The following is a 21564-nucleotide window of genomic DNA, read 5'->3' on the forward strand; positions in this document are numbered from 1 at the left end:
CACTGAAAGCTAGAAAGCAGTGAAAAAATGCCTTCAGAAGTTCTGAGAGGACATTATTTCTATAATCTAGATTTATTTATCTGTCAAATTATCAAATATAAGGGTAATAAAAAGACTTTTCAGACATGAAAGTCCTAAAAAAGGAAAAATCTACTCACGCATCTTTCCTTGGAAGCTCCTGAAACTGTGCTCCATTAACATAGGGACTTAAACCAAGTAAGAGGAAACCATCTTTCAAGGGAAAAGAGGGATCTGACACAGCAGAGCAGCAAGGGCTCTCGGGTGAAGGAAGATCGTCCATCAGCTCCTTGGCTGCCTCGAGCGGGAAAGTTGAGGGGCTCAAAGAGAGAGATTATCTGATGGATGTAACTATATCAAGACGAAATTTTCATTGCTTTCAGGGAGTCTGGTTATAAATTAATAAGTGTTGCACAAATTTAGCAAGTGAAAAAAACAAGGTGGATGTTAACTCCAGAGAAACCAAGTTTAAAAGAAAGAAAATATGGTTATTATACATTATATGGCCCAGCTCAAAATAATTATTATATGGTAATAATATCAATGTTGCAAGTCCTTTTAATCAAAAAGTGGGGTGTTGACCCTACAGAGAATGGGAGAGGAAGGGGGAGTGTGGGTATTTGGGGAAGAAGTGGGGAAGCCATATGTAAGATAAATCCTCATCTTCCCCAGTACATTGTCAATAGATTATTTTTTAAACCAAAGAATCAAGAAATAGAACTAAAGTATATTAATTAGAAACATGGAGGGTAAATACCAGGAAAAAGGCAGCTTGAAGTGTTGAGAATAATTGGCTCTTAGGTCCAGGACTTGAGGGTAGAGCTAGTAACATTTTAGCTAATAAACATGTAAACCAACGTTTTTACCATTAACATTTAGAACAGTTTAACTCTTCAAACCATGTACATCTTTTATTTTGATAAAAATAAGCATCGATTTTTAAGTGTGCTTTTGTGGCCTCATTTATACAAAGTTTGTTTGTAAACCAATTTAATACATTTAGTGAACATTTATCCAACACTTGGTATGTTAAATCATTGCACAAAATATACATGTAAACATATGATTGTAAAACGAAGCCTAATGTGAGTCCATACTCCCAAATGAGAAATAAATACTGATAAATCTTATGGAAGCCTCTTAGTTCTGGAACTAGAGGATGGCTTCAGAAAGAGCATTTGCGGTGGGCCTGAAAGGAGGAAATTGAATAGGAGATTCAGTGCTAACTGTGGCCAGTGTTGTCAAGTCCCCCCAGACTGGAGGAGGAGACGTGTGCAGGAAAGAAGTCTGGGAGAGCTGTGGGAGGCTGGACTGACTTCTCTGCCTCTGCTAGACATTTCTATTAGTCACTCTTTCCTGAGGATTTACTCCTGCTGCCCTAGCACCCAGACACTCTTAATTTTCGTATTGACTTTACCATGCTGGGTTAGATTGTTGTTCTCTCTCCACTGGCTCTCTGCCTCTTAAACTTTTGGGCTAATTTAGAGAAGGATAAGGGAAAGGAAAAGGGAAAATTTTGGTTTTGCCGGGCCAAATGTAAACTCCTGAATAGAAAGATAGGAACTTACTTCCCTGACCTCATAGGCAGCTAGATAGAGCTATTATCTTTTTTGAGGTACTGAAATTAAACAGTCATTTTCACAGTTGAAAAACATAATTTTTAGAACCCTCAAGACACATCTGATTTTTTCAAAGAAATGTAATAATTTTATCACTGCAAATATTTATTCCTGTTACTTGTAAAAAATGCTTTTCAAAGGTAATTGTGCAAATAAGTATGGTGTGTGTGTGTGGGTGTGTGTGTGTGTGTGTAACAACCTCCAAACTTAGGGTTCTGTGCCCTGGATTTGTTTTCTTTTCTATTGTTGGGTCCAAAAGAGGAAAGGCTGGCTTAAAACTAAATAGCAGAGCTAAACCATATGTTTTATACCAAATTAGAAACAGGTGAAGGTTGTTAAAATCCAGCAAGCGCTTACAAAAGCTTTAGACTGAAGTTTGTATTAAAGGCAGGTGGTTATATGTACAATAAAAAACAGTCACCAGCACACCGGCTTATTGATACATATGTGATTGATCTTTTTGGATAAAAACAAGGAGGAGTTAATAAATCACTGCACATAGCTATAAAGATGTTTGGGCTTAAAAGCCCAGCCTGTAAGAGCAAATGTGGACCCTGAAGGAAATTTATGAAGCATAGATCCTTTTAGCTTTACTTAACAGCTAACATCTGACTGACTCAGGGGGACCATGGAAATTTATTGCTGGACCATTCAAATATTTGAGCTGTTGTGTGATGTAGAACAGGTAAAGATTAGCCCAATAACAAATATGAGGCTATAAAATAAAATAAGATTTCGATGACTTGTAAGTACTTGTCAGAGGTCAGCTCCAAATGACTGGTCAGAAATGGGAAAAACTTGTTGATAATTAAGGCAGATTGATTAGGACAACCTAGTTGTTTGCATTGGTTGCTGTCAGGTCAGTGATCTTTGGAGTTTTCTCCTATGAAGTCCAAACTTAACAGAATGACTTAGGGGCTTCTAAATTCTTCTTGTGCTCTGAAATTGGGTAAGATGATGAATTGAGCTGATTCCTCTTGCAATTTCATAATTGAAATGTTTCTTTCTCAAATACATTCTGAATATATGGATTCTTATTATATTCACTTAGAAAACTGACTTTAGCTAACTTATGTGTGTGATTTTGAGCTTTGACATCCAGAAAGTAGGTAAAAATTTTTAGGTTGTATGATAGATGATCTAAAATTAGTCTTTAAATTTTGAGTAGTTAACAGATTTATGCATGCAGTTATTGAAAACTTGTTTTAGTGGAATTAAGTGGGTTTATTTCCAAATCATATATTTACTTTTATTTATATAAGTCTCCAAAGTAAATGTATGTGATATTGTTACTAGGACTTTAGAAGTTCAATTTTGGACTTTAATGAGGCCTACAATTATTGGTGTTGACAATCTCTGCCTTTTTGACTTAGCTCTAAACCTAAAATACTGTCATAAAAGCTACATTTGGTGGTTTTCACAGTGTCAGCTTATCAAATCAATTGATGAATTTGGTAATAATTTGGTCTGTAAACATCTGTTTTGTTGGGAGAAAGATACCACCATTTTATCAAAGACGTGAATGAAATAATAAAATTTCTAAAATTGTGCAGATTTGCAAAATGAGATGTTACTAGAGAGGAGCACGGAATAAAAAGCAGAGGTTTAGGAGTTGCACAGGCATGGGCAGGAATTGTACCTCTACCCCTCCATCCATACATTTGCTCCTCCCTCCTTTCCATAAATACATAACTAAAACAGTATGGATAAGATACAGTATTGATAAGACTTAGGCTCAAAGTGGAAGATTTTTATGATCCTGTGGAACATTCAAAAGAATAAACAGTTAATTACAATAAAGTATGAAAGGTGTTAGGGATTATAGAGGGTTCTGAGAGGGCACAAGGGAAGAAATAATGCATCCAAGTTTGAGGGAGGAGTGGTGTGGAGTGGAGTGGGATTGTTGGCCCTCATCAAGTGTTAGGAAAGACTGACCCTGGGCACTTCAATAATGGTGCCTATAAGACAGTTGCTAGGATTGTATAGGTAATGTGTGCTAAGTGCAATCCCCAGTGCCTGACAAATACTCCCTGAAGGCCATCCAGCATCAGCATTGTGGTGGTCTGGCAGTTTCACAGATTTTGCTCAAGTGGTAGAGGCCTGTGTCTCCTATTAATCCATAGCAGATGCCATTCTGAAACTGGGAATTTTTCTCCCACCAAAGAATTTTTTGTGTGTGTGCGAAGCTCAGAGTACTTTTGTGTGTGTGTGTGTGTGTGTGTGTGTGTGTGTGTGTTGCTGGGGATTAAATCCAGGGCCTTGTGAAGGCTAGGCAAACACTCTTCCAACTGAGCTGTATCCTTAGCCCTCAAAGTACTTTTTAAGAGTGGTTGTCTATAGGTGTATTAAAATTAGAAAGAAAAATGAATGATGAAAGTATTTCTGAATCTTAAAATCTTTCTAATTGAATCTGAATTTGCTTTTTAATTCACAAGGCTATAGTCACTTAGATATTTCTCATTCAGTATTTAACTGTCTGATTTGTTCATTTACTTATTCATGTCCCACTATGAATAAAAATCTGAACTTAACACCCATGTCTTTAAGGACATTACATTCTAATTGAGGGAATAAGACATGAACAAGTATGAATAAGTAAAGTATAAGGTTAAAAAATACCAGGTGCTTAAAAATGCTTGTGCTTTCAGGAGTGAACAAAATGAATAAAATATGGGGATTTCTCCTTGAGATACTTCTAGATAGGAGAGGGAGGGAAAGAAGGAAGTAAAGCATACTCATATGAAAGGTAATAATAATAATTGAATGCCTACTGTATCCCAGTAACTGTGCTGGGTCCAGATTTTCTTATTTAATATACTCCCCATAGCAATCGTGAAAGACTGATCGAGTTAGGTAAGCATGTTTAGAGTAGCTTGCCATATATCACACCCAAGTAAATAACAAAACTGGGACCTGAGCCTCTGTATCTCTGACTTAAAAGCATTAATTGATTACGCCTAAACATCACTACCCCCATTCTACTTTTCTCCTCCTCTCCCTTAAAATAGGTATTAAGTAAATAATTTGGGTATAAGGACTAAGCACCTATTGGGTTCCTAACACTATATAAGGAAATGGCTCATAGAGAATATGCCATTAAGCATGCTGATATATTTAAACAAACCTATATTAAATGCCCACATTGTAAAGGGTTACCTTCAGAAATGTGAAATGATGAATAGTTTTTATTCTAAATTTATGTTCCAGATGGAAATATCTTCTGGCATTACCAAGTATTTATGTACCTTGCATGCTTAATTGTAGGTTTTTAAAAATTTTTTACATTTACAGATTTTGTGGGAAACAGGTGCTGTTAAACCCAGGCAAACGTAGGATGGCTGTTAATGTGGTGGAATGTGATTTTGATTTACTTGGCAGAATTTTTATTTTACAAAATTGACTATTTAAAAAAGACATGGTTTCCATCCTTTAATTGTGCTCTGTTCACTGAGATTTGTCTATGGACTATTTTTCAACAGTTATAAAAAAAGGTATGGAAAAATTGGGCAGTTTCTGTAAGGATATTGATATTGAGTTCTTTAAAGATTTCCACAGCCCTGCAACTTAACCATGTTAAAAAGAAATGGGGATTTTTTTAACCTTACTGAAATTATCTGGAATCTGATTTCCCTGAAATTCCATTCTCTTTTTAGAACAGTTCTGTCTTAAAAAATTGTATCTAATATTGGCAAAGAGTACTCTGATGTAAATCTTTTCATCACAAGATTTCTTCTTTAAAAATTTTGGGGTGACATCTTATTAACCACCATATTACATTTAATTTCTTTGATTGGCACATGTGATCTTTCATTATAGATTTTCTTTCTTCCTCTAAAGGAAGAGAACAACCAACTCTCTTCTTCATTTCCTACTAGGACTTTTGTCACTCTTTTCTGTTTCTCTTAGGATAAAGGTTACACCATGACCTGATGTGATCTCGAGGGCCTTGCGTCATCTATCTTCATCTGCTTCAACACTTGCCACTCCTCCCCTCAGTCTAACTGTTCTGGCCTTCTTTCATTCCTTGAAGCAACATGTTTCCCCCCACAAGAGGTCTAACATATGTTGCTTGCTCTAATTCTGGCAGCTCCTACCCATCTTGGAGATATCAGCTGAAGCCATTTTGTCTTAGAAGTTCTTTCTCTTTCCTGAAACAGTGTGCCTTTCCTTCAGAGAACTTAATTTATAAATTACACATTCATGATTGGGATTCTATGAGCAGTGTCTGTAAGCCCCAGGTCTGTTTTCCCATCCTTTGTCTCTCCCACCCAGCGCTATACCTGGCACAGAATATAAGTTCACTAAAAGTTCGTTGGATGAATAAACTGCATCCACAGTGATGGTTTTCTTTCATCTGTCTTCTTAGAAAGAGAGAATTGTCCCACCTGCCATCTGACTCTTTTCCTCACCTTTGGGTATGGGTCTCACTTATGGGACAGAGAATTCGTTCCTCTCACCTCAGAACCTTCATTCGGCTGCGCTTCACCGCGCTCCTCCAGTTGTTGAACTCTCCTCTCTAGATGCCAAGCTCGTCATCTTCATTTCCTCACCTCTATAGCTCCAAAACTCACATCAGCCTGCCCTCATCCTTACTGCTTCATTTAAAGGTGTCACCATATTCTCAAAGCTCCCTACCAGTGAACTCATACAATTAAGTCTAGTAGACATGTTAATCTCTATTTTGTTTGACCAGTCAGTGACATGTGACTGTCAGTGGTATCTTCCTTCTTCAGTTAAAACTTTCTCTAGCTTTTCTGATGAGCATCTTGGTTTTCCATGTATCTTTTAACCAGCCCTTTTGTGGTTTCTTTTCATTTCCCCACTCTTTGTTGGGATTCTCAAGTCTCTGAGGCAGTTCTTTTTTATGTGACTTATTTAGGCCACCACTCATTCATACCTCATACCTCTGGCTTCACTTTCCATCTAAATGTTTATAATTCTTTAATTGATATTTTCACCCCAACTTCTCTTCTAACTATATGTGTGGTGTGTGGTGCATAGTGCGTGTGTGTGTGTGTGTGTTTGTGTGTATTCCCCTGCTCCTCCTCCAGTGATCCTAGGCCAATGCAGATTCTACCATTTCCCTAGTTCCTCAGGAGAGGACTAGGCAGTCATTTTGTGCTCTTCTGTCTCTGCCTTAAGAACCAATCTATGACAAAATCATCTTGGTTCTTCCCTCAAATTACAGCTTAAATCTGTTCACATATCTTCCTTTTTACTCTGGAATCCTAATCAAAGCTGTCAACATTTTCAAAATCTTTTCTAATCCTCCCATTATCCTTAAGGATATAGTCTAGATTTCTTGTGGTTTATAAAACTCTGCAGAGTCTGGATCCTGCTGACCACTCCAGCCTTATCCTATAGCACTTACCCCCACCCCCTGAACTGTTTCTTACCCCAGCCTCTAGATATCATTCTGTCCGTTACTTATGCCCAAAACTTTGAAGTCATCCTTGACCCCTCTGCTTCTCACCCTTCAGATAAGATCCAACAGTAAATCATATTGTCTCTATCTTCAAAATATGAAAATTGAACTACTTATCACCTCTACAGTCACTGTGCTGGTTCAAACTGCAGGCTTCTCTTGCCTGAATTTTTAAAGTAGTTGCTCCATTGTTTCCATCCTCTTTCCCCTTCAATATATCCTCACAGTGCAGTCATTCTTGTCTCTTTTTTTTTCAGAATTTCCAACACTTCCTCTGCCATTCAGCATTAAAACCAAATTGTAACCGCTGAGACCCTGCATAGTTTGAACCCATTTTATTTTATTTATTTTTTTATTACAATTTATATTTTTATTGATTTTTTTAAGGTAAATGACAGAAGAATGCATTACAATTCTTATTACACATATAGAGCACAATTTTTTCTTATCTCTGGTTGTATATGTCTTCATACATGTACTTTGGATAATGATGTCCATCACTTTTCACCATCATTGCTACCCCTGGCCCCCTTTCTTCCCTTCTCACCCCTCTGCCCTGTCTATCTAGAGTTCGTCTATTCCTCTCATGCTCCCCTCCCTACCCCACTATGAGTCAGTCACCTTATATCAGAGAAAACATTTGGCATTTGGTTTTATGGGATTGGCTAACTTCACTTAGCATTATCTTCTCCAACTACATTCATTTACCTGCAAATGCCATGATTTTATTTTCTTGTATTGCTGAGTAATATTCCGTTGTGTATATATGCCACATTTTTTTTTATCCATTCATCTACTGAAAGGCATCTAGGTTGGCTCCACAGTTTAGCTATTGTGAATTGTGCTGCTCTAAACATTGATGTGGCTGTGTCCCTGTAGTATGCTGTTTTTAAGTCCTTTGGGTATAGTCCGAGGAGAGGGATAGCTGTGTCAAATGGTGGTCCCATTCCCATTTTCCAAAGAATCTCCATACTGCTTTTCACATTGACTGGACCAATTTGCAGTCCCATCAGCAATGTATGAGTGTACCTTTTTCCCCACATCCTTGCCAACACTTGTTGTTTGTCTTCATAATAGCTGCCATTCTGACTGGAGTGGGATGAAATCTTAGAGTAATTGTATTTGCATTTCTCTAATTGTTGGAGATGATGAACATTTTTTCATGTATTTGTTGATTGATTGTATATCCTCTTCTGAGAAGTGTCTGTTCAGATCCTTGGCCCATTTATTGATTGGGTTATTGGGGTTTTTTTTTGGTGCTTAGCTTTTTGAGTTCTTTATATACATTAGAGATTAGTGCTGTAGCTGATGCATGAGGGGTAAAAATTTGCTCCCAAGATGTAGGCTGTCTGTTCACCTCCCAGATTATTTCTTTTGCTGAGAAGAAACTTTTTAGTTTGAATCCATCCCATTTATTGATTCTTACTTTTAATTCTTGTGCTATAGGAGTCTCATTAAGGAAGTTGGGGCCTAATCCAACATGATGAAGAATAGGGCCTACTTTTTCTTCTATTAGACACAGGGTCTCTGGTTTAATTCCTAGGTCCTTGATCCACTTTGAATTGAGTTTTGTGCATGATGAGAGATAAGGGTTTGATTTCATTTTGTTGTATATGGATTTCCAGTTTTCCCAGTACCATTTGTTGAAGAGGCTATCTTTTCTCCAATGAATGTTTTTGGCACTTTTGTCTAAAATAAGATAATTGTAATTTTGTGGGTTAGCCTCTGTGTCCTCTATTCTGTACCATTGGTCTACCAGTCTGTTTTGGTGTTTGGACCCATTTTCTTGCTCACTTCATCTCTGTTCCTTTTCTCCTCACTCTTTTCCAGCTACTCCTGTCCCTTTTCAGTTCCTCAGGTGTAAACATAGCAGGCATTTCTGTCTCAGGGCCTTTGCCCTCCTTGTTTCCACTGCATGGAACACTTTTGTGCTTTCTTCAGGTTTTTATTCAGATGTCACATTCATGAGGAATGTTCTCTCAATTGTTATGTCTCCCTCATTAAAATGTAAACTTCATAAAAACAGGAATTTTTTGTCTATTTTTGTTCACTGTGCTAGTTCAGTACCCAGAACTGTGCCTAGCACAAGGTGAGTGCACACAAATACTTGGTGAACAAGTGAATGAAAAAAGAATATTTGCTTATTTGCCCCAAGTTCATCAGAACCTCTGGTTCAAAAGTAAGTAAATTATTTGTTGATTGAATGAGTTCTTTCTTTAATCTCCTCTCTATCCATTTTCTGATTGATCTTTATAATTCTTAATAATTAGTTTTAAAATTTTCACCTCCAGGAAGTGGCCTAGATTAATCAATCTCAGTGTCTCGTGTCTCTCTCTCTCTCTCTCTCTCTCTCTCTCTCTCTCTCTCTCTCTCTCTCTCATGTTCCTCCTTACCCATCTCTCCATTTAGCTGTTCCTGACCCTTGTTTTTAATTTGTTAATTTTTAAGTGGGATTTGCTGATCAATTAGATGTGAAGGAGAAAGAATCATCAAAGATGATTCCATTCCGTTTAGCAAAAAATAGGATAAGAAGGTGTATGCTGGCTCCTGCAGGAGTATTCTTCCTAATCTGAAAAAGGTTTTGATTAAATCTAGACATATAATAGGCTATTGTTTCATTATAAGGTATAAGAATAACAGTATTCACAAGGTGCTTTGGGAACACAGAAGCAAAGCCCTTAGCTGAGGCCTCAACAATAGGGAAGGATGTTAGAATCAGTGATAGCAGGGTGGATCTTTAAGGATGAGTAAAAATTAGCCAAGAAATACTAGAGAAGGTCATTCTTGACAAAAAATTTCTAGCTTGAACATAGAGGTGAGTGGAATTAGAAAAAGTAGATTTGACATTAGTATAGCTGCTTTATCTCTCTTTGATGAGTGTTTATGTGGCAGATTTGAAGAATAAGATAATACTCTTAATTTTTAACATGTAGAATTTGAAATGTTTATGGGACAGTTGGAGAAGATATACAGAATATGATTAAAATATAATAGTGAAATTTAAGAGAAATACTCTAACATAGTACAGGAGATAATTATGGTATAGATGGCTTTTGAGGCTTTAAAGTATTCAGCAACATTTACTAAATGTCTGTTCAATAGCAGACAGTGTTCTACATACTGGAAATGCAATAGTAAACAACACAGATAAAAATCTATGCCTTCTTGGAACTCACATTTTGGTTGGAGGAACAAGACCCAAAGCAAATGTAAAACAGATGATGTGATAGAGAGAAAATAATATCCTCTTGTCTCTTTTTTTCTTTTTAATTAAGTTTTTACTATGGAGAATTTTAAGCATATACAAAAGTACAGAAAATAGTAGAACATACCTCCATTTATTTACCCAGCTTTAATAATTAGAAACAATCATTAAACTTATTTTATCTGTATCCCTACTACTCTCTTCATTCCAGTGTATTATTTTTAAATAAATCCTCTATACAATGACATTTTGTTCATAAATCTTTCATTTATTAGACATTTATTAAAAGATAATTTTTAACATAATGACTATATCATATCACACCTTAAAAAATACATAATTCCTTAATGTCATCAAATAGTTCCTGTTCAAATTTCTCCGGTTGTTTCATAATCCTTTTTTATACAATAGATTTTTTCAAATCAGAATCCAAATGAGTTCTCACAGTTCTTTCCATTACAAATGTCTGTTCAGTCTTTTTTAAAGCATTTATTAAGTCATCATCTTAATTTTCTACTTTGCATATATTTTTAGTATATTTGTACAATAGTACTCATATGTAAGTTATTAAAATGTAATATTTGTTGCTTACATGTAGAAATGGTTCCTATGTTCACAGGTTTTTGCTCTCAGAGGTATGAAATTAAAGTTTGAAGACAGCCATTCTCTAGCATACTGTTTTATTTTTCTTTTAACACTTACCACTAGCTAAACATTTGTTGGTTTATTTTTATTTTATCCCAATGTTTTATTATGAAAATTTCTAGACACACAGAAATGTCGAAGGAATTTTGTGGTAGATTCCCACATACCTGCAGTTAACATTTTACTGTCTGTACTTGCTTTGTTATTTTTCTTTCCATCTATCCATCCCTCTTGTATATCTATTAACCTACTTATTTTGATAAATTTCAGAGTAAGTTGCAAGTATTAATATACTTCCTACAGTACTACATCATGCATATGATTAACTAGAGAGCTCAATATTTGTTTATGATCCTCTTTTTCTTACATACAATGAAATGGACATTCTATGAATTCTATCATTTGCAAATATCTGTGTAGTCCAATTCCTATCAAGATACCAAACATTTACTCTCCCCAGAAAGGTCCCTCTCTTTTCCCAAAAATTACTACCTTCCCCAGTGCTCCTGGGCAAACATGGTTCAGCCATAGGTTAGTTTTACCAGTTCTAGAACTTCATATAAATGGATGCCCTGCAGTATGAACTTATTTGTATAAGGCTTCTTTCACTTGGCATGTTTACATTGTGTTATTGTGCATATCAGTAGTTCATTTACTATTGAGTAGTGCTCCATGATATGAATATGTCAGTTTGTTTATCCATTCTCCTCATGTTGACTAGTGAGGTTTTCAGTTTTTTACTGTTATGAACAAAGCTGCTATGAATATTTCTGTACACAATTTTTTTGTTTGCAAATGTTTTCATTTTTCTTTGTTTTTGGAATTGCTACATCCTACAATGAGAATGTTTACTTTTACAAGTAACAGATCTTTTTCCATAGCACATAAATTTTACACTCAGATCAACAATGTATAGGAGTTTGATTGCTCCACATCTTGTCTCCTTTAATCTGAAGTTTTTCTCCTTCTTTATTGTTCCTTGCATTCCATCTACAGGGAATTTACTGTAAATTAAGTTTTCTGTTTTCCTGTACAGTTCTCTCATATTTTGAATTTTGCTGATTGCATTCTATTGTTGTCATTGAACATGTTTTTCTTTCCCGATTTTCCTGTAAACTAGAGGTAAAAATTTTAGCAAGCATATGAATTCTCGTAGGCATTACTATTATTTCTCATCTGGAAGCACATCACATCTAGTTATCTCTTCATTTCATGATATTCAAATCAGTACACCCGGCCACTCAGTCTAATGGGTCCATTGCAGTGTTTCTGAGGAACAATTTTAGATTGAGTGTTCTGAGGTGGTCTCTAAGGGTGATTTTAGTCAGTATCCAGAACAACAAGAAGGTGTCAGCTCTCTGAAGATTTAAGGAGAAACGCTGCAAAGTGGAATGGCAAATTTAGAAGCCCCAAGTTGGAGAAGAAGGGAACAGAAAGGCCACAGGACTTGAGCATAGTGAATACAGAGAATGATGTGAGGTGTATAGGCCAAGAAGTAGCGATGGATTAGAATATGTAGGCCCTAGAGGCCACACTATATTGGTTAAATTTTAGTCCAGATGCAGTGGGAAATCTTTCAGTGGGCCCGGCTCAGTGATGCACACCTGTAAGCCCAGCTCGGGAGGCCAAGGCTAGAGGATTTCAAGTTCTAGGCCAGCCTTAGCAACTTACCAAGGCCCTAAGAAACTTACCAAAACCCTGTCTCAAAATTTAAAAAAAAAAAAAAACAACTAGGGATTTTGTTCAATGGTTAAGCACCCCTAGGTTTAATCCCCAGTACCAAAAAAAAGAAAGAGAAAATATTTGAATGGTTTTAAGCAAGAGAAAAGGTGCCATGATCAGATCTGACTTTTCAAAGGTCACTTTTTTCCCCTCTGTTCCCCACAGCCAAAAGGTGTCCTTTGTTAATGGTGCTCTTTGTAGATTATAACTTTAGCCCAGACCAGTGGCTATCTATTGATAGTGACTTTCTCTACTACTTGAAATTGGTTATCATGCTCAAAATGAAATAGCAATTATAGTGTAAGCTTAAATAGTTCTTAGAGTAAAATTTTTAAACAAAAGAAGAATTAAAATTTGAAAATGAATACAATTAAAATAGTAAGACACAAATGAAAATGGAAATGTTCTTTTTATTTTTTCTCCTGTCATTTAATTAATCATTAATCCTTTTTTTTTTTTTTTTGCACGGGGGATTGAAAATGGGCATGCTTAACCATTGAGCCACATTCCCCAGCCCTTTTTTATATATATTTTTTTATTTAGAGACAGGGTCTCACTGATTTGCTTAGTGCCTCACTAAATTGCTGAGGCTGGCTTTGAATTCACTATCCTCCTTCCTCAGCCTTCTGAGCTGCTGGGATTACAGGCATGGACCACTGTGACCAGCTGATTAGTCCTTTTTTTTTTTTTTTTAATTGGTTCTTTTTAATTACACATGACAATAGAGTTTATTTTTATATAATTGTACAAGCATAATATATCTTATTCTAGTTAGGACCCCATTGTGTTTTTTAATATTTATTTTTTTGTTGTAATTGTGCACAATATCTTTATTTTATTGATTTGTTTTTATGTGGTGCTGACAATCGAACCCAGAGCCTCACATGTGCTAGGCAAGCGCTTTACTGCTAAGCTACAACCCCAGCCCATGACCCCATTGTTAATGGATGTACATGATGGTGGGATTCACTGTGGTATATTCATGTATGTACATAGGAAAACTGTTTCAAATTTATCCCACTGTCTTTCCTTTCCCTATTCCCCTTCCTTCACTTCCTTCCCCTTTATCTAATCTACTGAATATCTGTCCTCTCCCCCACTTATTGTGGGTTAGCTTCCACATATCAGGGAAAACATTTGACCTTTGGTTTTTTTGGACCTGGCTTAGAAAATGTTCTTTTTTAAATGGCTTATTTTTTTTTAAAGAGTACATTCTGGCCTGGTTAATAAGTATGATTTTTTTTTTTTTTTGACACAGAAACAGATGCTTAAATATTTTGACAGTCCCCAGTGAAACCCTCACAGCCAGCCTTTCTCCTCTTGTGTGCCCGTGACGTTGCCTTATGGTTTCTCTGCACCGTTGTCAATTTGCAATGAGTAGCAGTGGCATTACACAGCTTAGGAGGAAATTGATTTTTTTTTCCTTGACAAAGTAAAACATGGTTCATTTTTAGTGTCAGGTTCTTTAGTTTGACTATCTCTTGAAGCTAAATAATTCTGTGTGGAGATTCAGTTTAGTCTGGATTGATTTGGTAATTGATCTTTGGTCAGGTCTCTCTCTCACAGGTAAGATTAGAGAGAGGCATAGCAGCCTGCTGGTCACATTTTGCATTCCTAAAGTTTTGTACTTATCTCCCCCCCCCCCCCCCCCCCCCCCCCCCCCCCCGCTTCCCCGCTGGAGGATTGAGTGAGGTTTGTTTGTCTATTTCTTTAATTGCTTCTTTATGGAGTCCATGCAGCTTTAAGATTTAGCAAAGCCAGCTAAGATCTGGTTGCTTCAAATTAATAGATCATCTCACCAGGTACAGAAGTGGTCTTCTAAATTTCCTAAGTGTAGGAATCCAGTAGGTATTAATATAACAATCTATCCTAATTTCTGAATCTCCAAACATACCAGAGTTGACTCATAATTTACTGTAGTTGTTTCAGGGGGACTTTTTTGGGAAACATTGAAAAATGTCTTTCAAAGTGAGTTTTATGTTCTTTGACTGATACTCCAGTTTTATTTTGGTTACTTTTTTTTTAAAGAGAGAGAGAGAGAATTTTTTTTTAATATTTTTTTTTTCAGTTTTCGGCAGACACACATCTTTGTTTGTATGTGGTGCTGAGGATCAAACCCGGACCATACACATGCCAGGAGAGCGCGCTACCGCTTGAGCCACATCCCCAGCCCCTTTGGTTACTTTTTTAAGTGTGACACAGCACTCATAAAGTGTGAAGCAGCCAAAATAAAAAAATTGTACCGAACGAACAAATAAGAAAATGACTAGCAGCCAGTCACTAGGCATTAGGAAACATGAAGGTCAATGGAGAATCAGTGAAGCCTAGAGTGGTCAAGGAATTTTTAAAAGGAATATGTAGACTTGAGCTAGATCTTATAAAGGCTGGTATAGTACTTAGAAGGGAAAGAAAGAAAGAAAGATGGGCATCTCCAGGAAGTCAGCAAAGGCAGAGAAAGAAAAATGAGCTTGGTCTGATCATGAAACTGAAGAAAACACTAGGGCTAAAGATGGCAGACAAATTGGGTAGACAGATCAGATCACTTAGGCCTTGAAAGCTTGGCAGAGGATTTGTAATTTAAAACAATAACTGATTAGAAAGCAGGGCTGAAAAGTTGACATGATAAGAAGTCTCATTGGAGAGAAAATAATTCATGTTTTTATCATGCTCTGCAGTATCAATGCACTTTCTCAGTCTTTTATGTTGTTCTATCCTCACAAGATACTTGTGAAGGAAGCGGGAAAGATGATGTCCTACTTTACAGCTTGAGAACTGAGTGTTAGTTATGATTTATCCAAGTTCATGTAACAAGTAAATGATGGATCTGAGAGTAGAAAAACTTGGTCTTTTCTGTTGTGATTTATTTTTTTTTCCTAGTTGTTGATGAACCTTTATTTTATTTATTTATATGTGGTACTGAGAATCAAAGCCAGTGCCTCACACATCCTAGGCAAGTGCTCTACCACTGAGCTACAAACCCAGCCCTCATAACTTAATTTTAAAAAACCTACTAGACTGCCTCAAATCAATCTGACAGTGATAATGGATAGTGAACCAGCTTAAAGGTGCTGGCTAGAAAGATGTTATAATAATCAAATTAGTAAGAGTTTAGACGGTTGTTTTCAACTGAAGACAATTTTATCACCCTTCCCCTCCCTCTCAGGCAACATCTGACAATGTCTGGAAACATTTTTGGTTATCACAGTTGGGAGTAGGATACTAGTGGCTTTTAGTAGACAGGGATGCCAGCCCTGCTAAACATCCTATAGTGTGTAGGAAACCTCCCACATGAAAGAATTATCCAGAGAGGCAATGGGCATGAAGAGACAAGAGTGTTTCAGAAGGAAAATGGCTTGTCAACTTGGTAAATCACTACATATATAAAAAAACAAGGTGAGTAAAAATTGTCACTGTAGCCCTGAGTAAGTAAAAGAGAAAAGTTGTTATTAAAAAATTAGTCTGGGCAAAAGAAAATATATGGCTCCCATTTCCCTAATCATCCTGGGTGTGTTTCTCTAAAGGACTCAGGAAATGGAAGGAATACTACATTTATCCTTGAAGACCTAATAATGAGGTCATGTCTCTTCCATTACCATGTAGGTAACCAAGGCAGATCAGTTTCTTTTAAGTAATAGTAACACTGTTACAAAACTCTGCTTCTGTTAATGAAGCCTGGGATCACATTAGCTTTTTTGATTGTCATGTCACAGCTCTTTACTCCTATTGAATTGCTATATACTAAAGCACTCCAAATCTTTTTTACACATAATCTTTCTCTCTTTTTTTTGGCACCAGGGATTGAACCCAGGTGTGCTTAATCACTGAGTCACTTCCTTAGTCCTTTTTATATTTTATTTAGAGACAGGGTCATCTATTTTTTAATTAAAAAATATTATTATCTATTAGTAACAGTGCTAGACAGAACCAGCGGGGTAAAAGAGGAACAAAGTAAAACCTGTTTCTGTCCTGTTGGAGCCAACAGTATACTAAGGTTGGCGTATATTAACTAAATAATCACACAGTAAGTGTAAAATTAGAAACTTAGATTGACTAGAAAAAGAAAGAGTTGTAAACTGACCTAGGCCAATTTGGTAGTCCATAATGATAAGATAATTATAGTAGCTGGACACAGTGGTGCACTTCTGTAATCCCAGCAGCTCCGGAGGCTGAGGCAGGAGGATTGGGAGTTCAACCTCAGCAATTTTGCAAGGCCCTAAGCAACTCAGTGAGACCCTGTGTCTAAATAAAATATTTTTTAAAAGGGATAGATCCAGCTGGGCTCCAATAATTAGGTTTGGGGGTCTGCAACCTCCTCCCCACCAGGCATCAGATACAGTGAAAGTCTCAGATGGATTTCTTTCACTCATATAATCTATTTATTGCTTTCTACTTCATAATTTTTGCCATGTCCAGTCAGTGAACTTTTAAATAATTTGGAAATTTAATTTAATTTGAAAAGTAACAATATTGGCCATTTGGGTATAATATTAATAAATTATATTGCATGTATTAATAGGAACTATATAGTCATTCTCCAGTTAATGTAATACTCTCCTTTTATGAGTCCTGTTTTTGTGTTAAGGACATTTTTCTAGTTGTACTTATATAACCACATTCTTATTTAAACTTTCTCAAGTTTGCTAATGTAATTCTTTTTCTAGAGTTGAAATAAAATTCTTTTATTTGTTTCTTGTGTCCTGATAGTGATGGGTTTTACCCTTTAAAATGAATTCTGTTTTTCCATATTGCTTAATCTATGAATCCGTGTATTTTTGGAAAGAAAGATGAATATGTGATAGTTACAATTAAGTTGCTCAATTCAAAGGGACCCATTAAGAATCTGAAAGCATCATAAAATGTGAACTCCATCCTAATATTTGGTCTTCTCTTAGCAGCCTATTTGAACCTTTGGCTCTAATCACTCTTCAAATTTGTTTTAATGTTACACTTATAACTTGAGGCTCTTTCTATAAAGAAGTTCCAGTGAAGTATAATAAAGTCAAATGTAAAATAAATTTATTAGTATATGTAGAGGTTCAGTTTTCAGTGTGTGCTGATCTCAATTTACCCTTTTAATGTGTGAAACAGCTTCTGGATTTATAATGGAAAATGAGGATAACTTCGGGTTTGGAGCACTGTTCTGACAGGCTACCTGTGATGGCTTATAGAATAACAACTATTCAGTACAGAACACTGAGAAGTTTTGGGACTCCATTGGATACCTTGAACTTCCCCTGTTGTTCTGTCTTTGCAAACATGTAGTTTCTGTCCACGCTACCCGATATGAGTTTGAATGATTCCCAGACACCTTGCAAAAACCTGGTGTTGCATTTTGCTTATCCTGAATTTGCTTTCTGTCATTTTTATTCATCTCAGTTTGGGGCCAAACCACATGTTTAATTTATTTTCTACTGTTTCAATTAATGAGTGTCTGAAGTTCATGCCTTTAATTATTGCCCAATTCTTATAATTTTATAGCACAACAGATACACCTTTTGGATACTATAAAATGTCAACTCCTAAGGATTTAATATAAAGCTTTTAAATTCTCTTTTATTTTCCCTGAAAATCCTACCCTCCAGGCTTTATAGAATGTTTCCTTTCCTCAGGCAATTGAGACATTTAAAATTAAGAATATCTGCTAATTGTCATCTACCATTCATTTCAATAAGATTATTTTATTTGTGAGAGTAATCATATTGCAAATCTAAGGGAACAAATGTTTTCTTTGTGATACTGTGTAAGTTGCGATTGACCTGTTAATAGAGAAATCTGTTTCATTTTATAAAACTTAATGCTTGATCTTAAAAATTAGAAAAAAAATTGATTAGAATATAGGTATGTGCAACCACAGCAAAGAAGAAAAGAGTGTGAAGAGAGTCTATAGAAAAACCATTGCCAGTTACTCTTCTGACAGAAAATTAATATCTAGGATATATAAAGAACTCAAAAACAACACTAAAAGAAGTAACCTGAATAATAATTAAATACACATTTCTCAAAAGAAGAAATACAAGTGGCCAACAAAACATGAAAAACTGTTCAGTATTGTTAGGAATCTGAGAAATGCAAATCAAAAGTACACTGAGATTTCATCTCACTCCAGTTAGTATAGCAATCATCAAGAATACAAGTAATTGATACGTCAAAATATATTCTACTGTCATATATAACTAAAAAGAACATATTAAAACCTTTTTTTAAAAGGACACAAGTAATAATGAATACTGATGAGAATGTTGGGAAAATACTTATTCACTGTTGATAGGATTGTAAATTAGTATAATCACTATGGAAACCATAGTGGAGGTTCCTCATAAGGCCACAAATGGAATCATCATGTGACCCAGCTGTACTATTCATTGGTATTTTTCCAAGAGAATTAATACTGTAGCAATATATGCAAACCCATGTTTATAGCAACAAAATTCACAATAGCCAAATTATGAAACCAGCCTAGATGTATGTAACAGATGAATGGATAAAGAAACTGTGGTGTATACATACAATTAAACAGGACTTTAATGTCAGGGCTGACCAAGCATATGTTCTTTCCATACACACACACACACACACACACACACACACAAAATGGAATTTTATTCAGTATAAAGAATTAAATTTTGTCATTTGCATGAAAATGAATGGAAGTACAGAGTACTTTGTTGATCGAAATAAACCAGACTCAGAAAGTCAAGGGTCATATTTTCTCTGTAATATGGAGAAGTTAGAGAGGAATTTTAAAAGGACCTCATGAAGATAGAAGGGAGACCAGTAGAGTTGAAAAGGAGAATATAGAGGAAGGAGAAAGGGGAGGTACTGGGGAAAGAAATTGATCAAATTATATTATGTGCATGTACAAATATGTCACAGTGAATCCCACCAATATGTATAGTCATAGCGTAACAATAACTTTAAAAAATGTGTCTATATACATCTTAAAAATGAATATAGGTGTATACCAACCATTTCTTCTTCATTTGCAGGGGTAAGGAAAGGGAAATAGTGAGGAAAACTTATTTCCTAAACTAACTTCTTATCTTTATGAAGATCCAGATTTCATCCCTCCGTTACTTCAGTGAGGCAGGTCAAAAGGTGAAGTCATGGAGTGGGGCTGGGACTCAGTGTTAGAGCGCTTGCTTAGCACGTGTGAGGCACTGGGTTCAATTTCAGCACCACATAAAAATAAAATAAAGATATCGTGTCCATCTATTATTTATATTTATATTTATATTTATATATATATATATATATATATATACACATATATACATACATATATTTTTTTTTAAGGTGAAGTCATTTCTGAAAGTTTTATGGCATGAGTGCATTGCTCTGGAGAAGTTGTATCCTAGTAGCCATCACTGTAAATGTGATGAATTTTTGCTTTTAAGTGTGATTTTTCCCTTAATTTTCCTCTACTATTTAGTAAAAGTTGAGATGTCAGGTTCAAGGTATTAGAGGAAAGAAATTCTAGGATCTAAGTCTTCAGGGTGGCAAGCTTATGGCATTTGGTAGAAGCTGGTGGCTTCAACTCCTTGGAGTTAGACGGTCACTTTCTTAATACATTAGTGCTTTGTTAGGTGACCTTTTTAGTTTTTCCTTTGTAAGAAAGCCATTATTCTGAGTTGACTATTATTATGAAGATATTAGTAGATGGCAGTGAATGTACCTAAGTGATTTAGTACAATCTTGAGATATTTATGCTACATCTAAGTAACTTCAGCCTCTGTCAACAACTAGGAGGTTGTATTTACTTAGTTTTGGAAAATTCTTATCTTTACAATTTCTTTATTTTTCTTAGGTTTCCACTGTATCCAAAAGGAGGAGAGAAGTTACAATTTGATTATGGTGTCTATCTTCTGAACAAAAATATAGCACAGGTAAGCCATTCTTATTCTCTCCTTTCTGACTGCTTTGGATTGTTAACTCTCTTTATAACTAAGTATTGTGATTGACCCTTTTTAATTAACCAGTTACATTAGTAATGCCAATTTCTTTTTTGGCCACAGTCTTATTCTGTGCCTTTGTTTTTGTTTTTTTTTTTTTTTGTGAGAGAATTTTCTTTTTTAATATTCATTTTTTAGTTTTTGGCGGACACAACATCTTTGTTTGTATGTGGTGCTGAGGATCGAACCCGTGCCGCACGCATGCCAGGCGAGCGCGCTAACGCTTGAGCCACATCTCCAGACCTATTCTGTGCCTTTGTAATGAAGACACAGAATCAATGGGTACCAGTTGGAATCCTGCTAAACTCAGAAGCCCTTTTCTATGATCTTACTTGATGGTGGACTTGTACTTGAATGTGTGGACTTTATAATTTCCTGGTCTGCAGCTTGATTGGTAATAGCTTTCTTAGACCACTTCTAGGGACTCATTTTGCTTTCTTGTTTATGGAGTAAAAGTTTAGTGCCTTTGGCAAGTCCTTAATGGTCTTGTTGTGTCATACCATGTCATACTCATTATCCAGGACCCAAAGGAAAAGACCGAGCATATGTTCCTTCCAATCCATCTTGGATTTCTGTGGCTCTTTCAACAGCACATGAGTTTGTAACTCACTTGAATAATGTCTTTCCACATACCATAGTGAGACTATCAGATGCCTGAGTTTGTATTTTTTCTGAAAGAAGTACGTAGCATTTCTTTAGTACACTTGGCTGTACTTGAAGAGGTAGATGTTCCATAAATTTTCTAGTAGTCAAGAAAGACCAGTGTCAGTGCTTTGTTCTCATTAGGACATCCTTCCAATTGGACTATCACATGGATGGATACCCTCAGCCTAGCTGTTATTTAGAGATATTATCAGCTATATCCTTAGACCTTTCAGTTTTGTGGAAATAATAAAATTTGTGATGCTTTTGCTTCTGTGAGCTGAAGTTACCTTTTATCCATATAAATCTAGAATCTTACTGAACAATTTCCTTGTTCAT

The 21564-nt window shown here is 35.9% G+C and overlaps 1 protein-coding gene across 3 annotated transcripts in view; it reads left to right on the top strand.

The window, feature by feature from the left end:
• Uvrag (UV radiation resistance associated) overlaps positions 1 to 21564 on the top strand; it is a 330605-nt gene that overhangs the window by 240950 nt on the left and 68091 nt on the right. For all 3 annotated transcript variants that reach the window (XM_046442008.2, XM_046442007.2, XM_046442005.2), the window contains exon 13: positions 20439 to 20517. In XM_046442008.2, the coding sequence (XP_046297964.1) occupies positions 20439 to 20517 (79 nt within the window). The remainder of the gene's footprint in view (positions 1 to 20438; positions 20518 to 21564) is intronic.

This window comes from Marmota monax, unplaced genomic scaffold, assembly GCF_021218885.2.
Source record: "Marmota monax isolate L192 unplaced genomic scaffold, Marmota_monax_Labrador192_F-V1.1 WCK01_AAM20220418_F8-fsc00068, whole genome shotgun sequence".
In the NCBI taxonomy this organism is placed as follows: Eukaryota; Metazoa; Chordata; class Mammalia; order Rodentia; family Sciuridae; genus Marmota; species Marmota monax.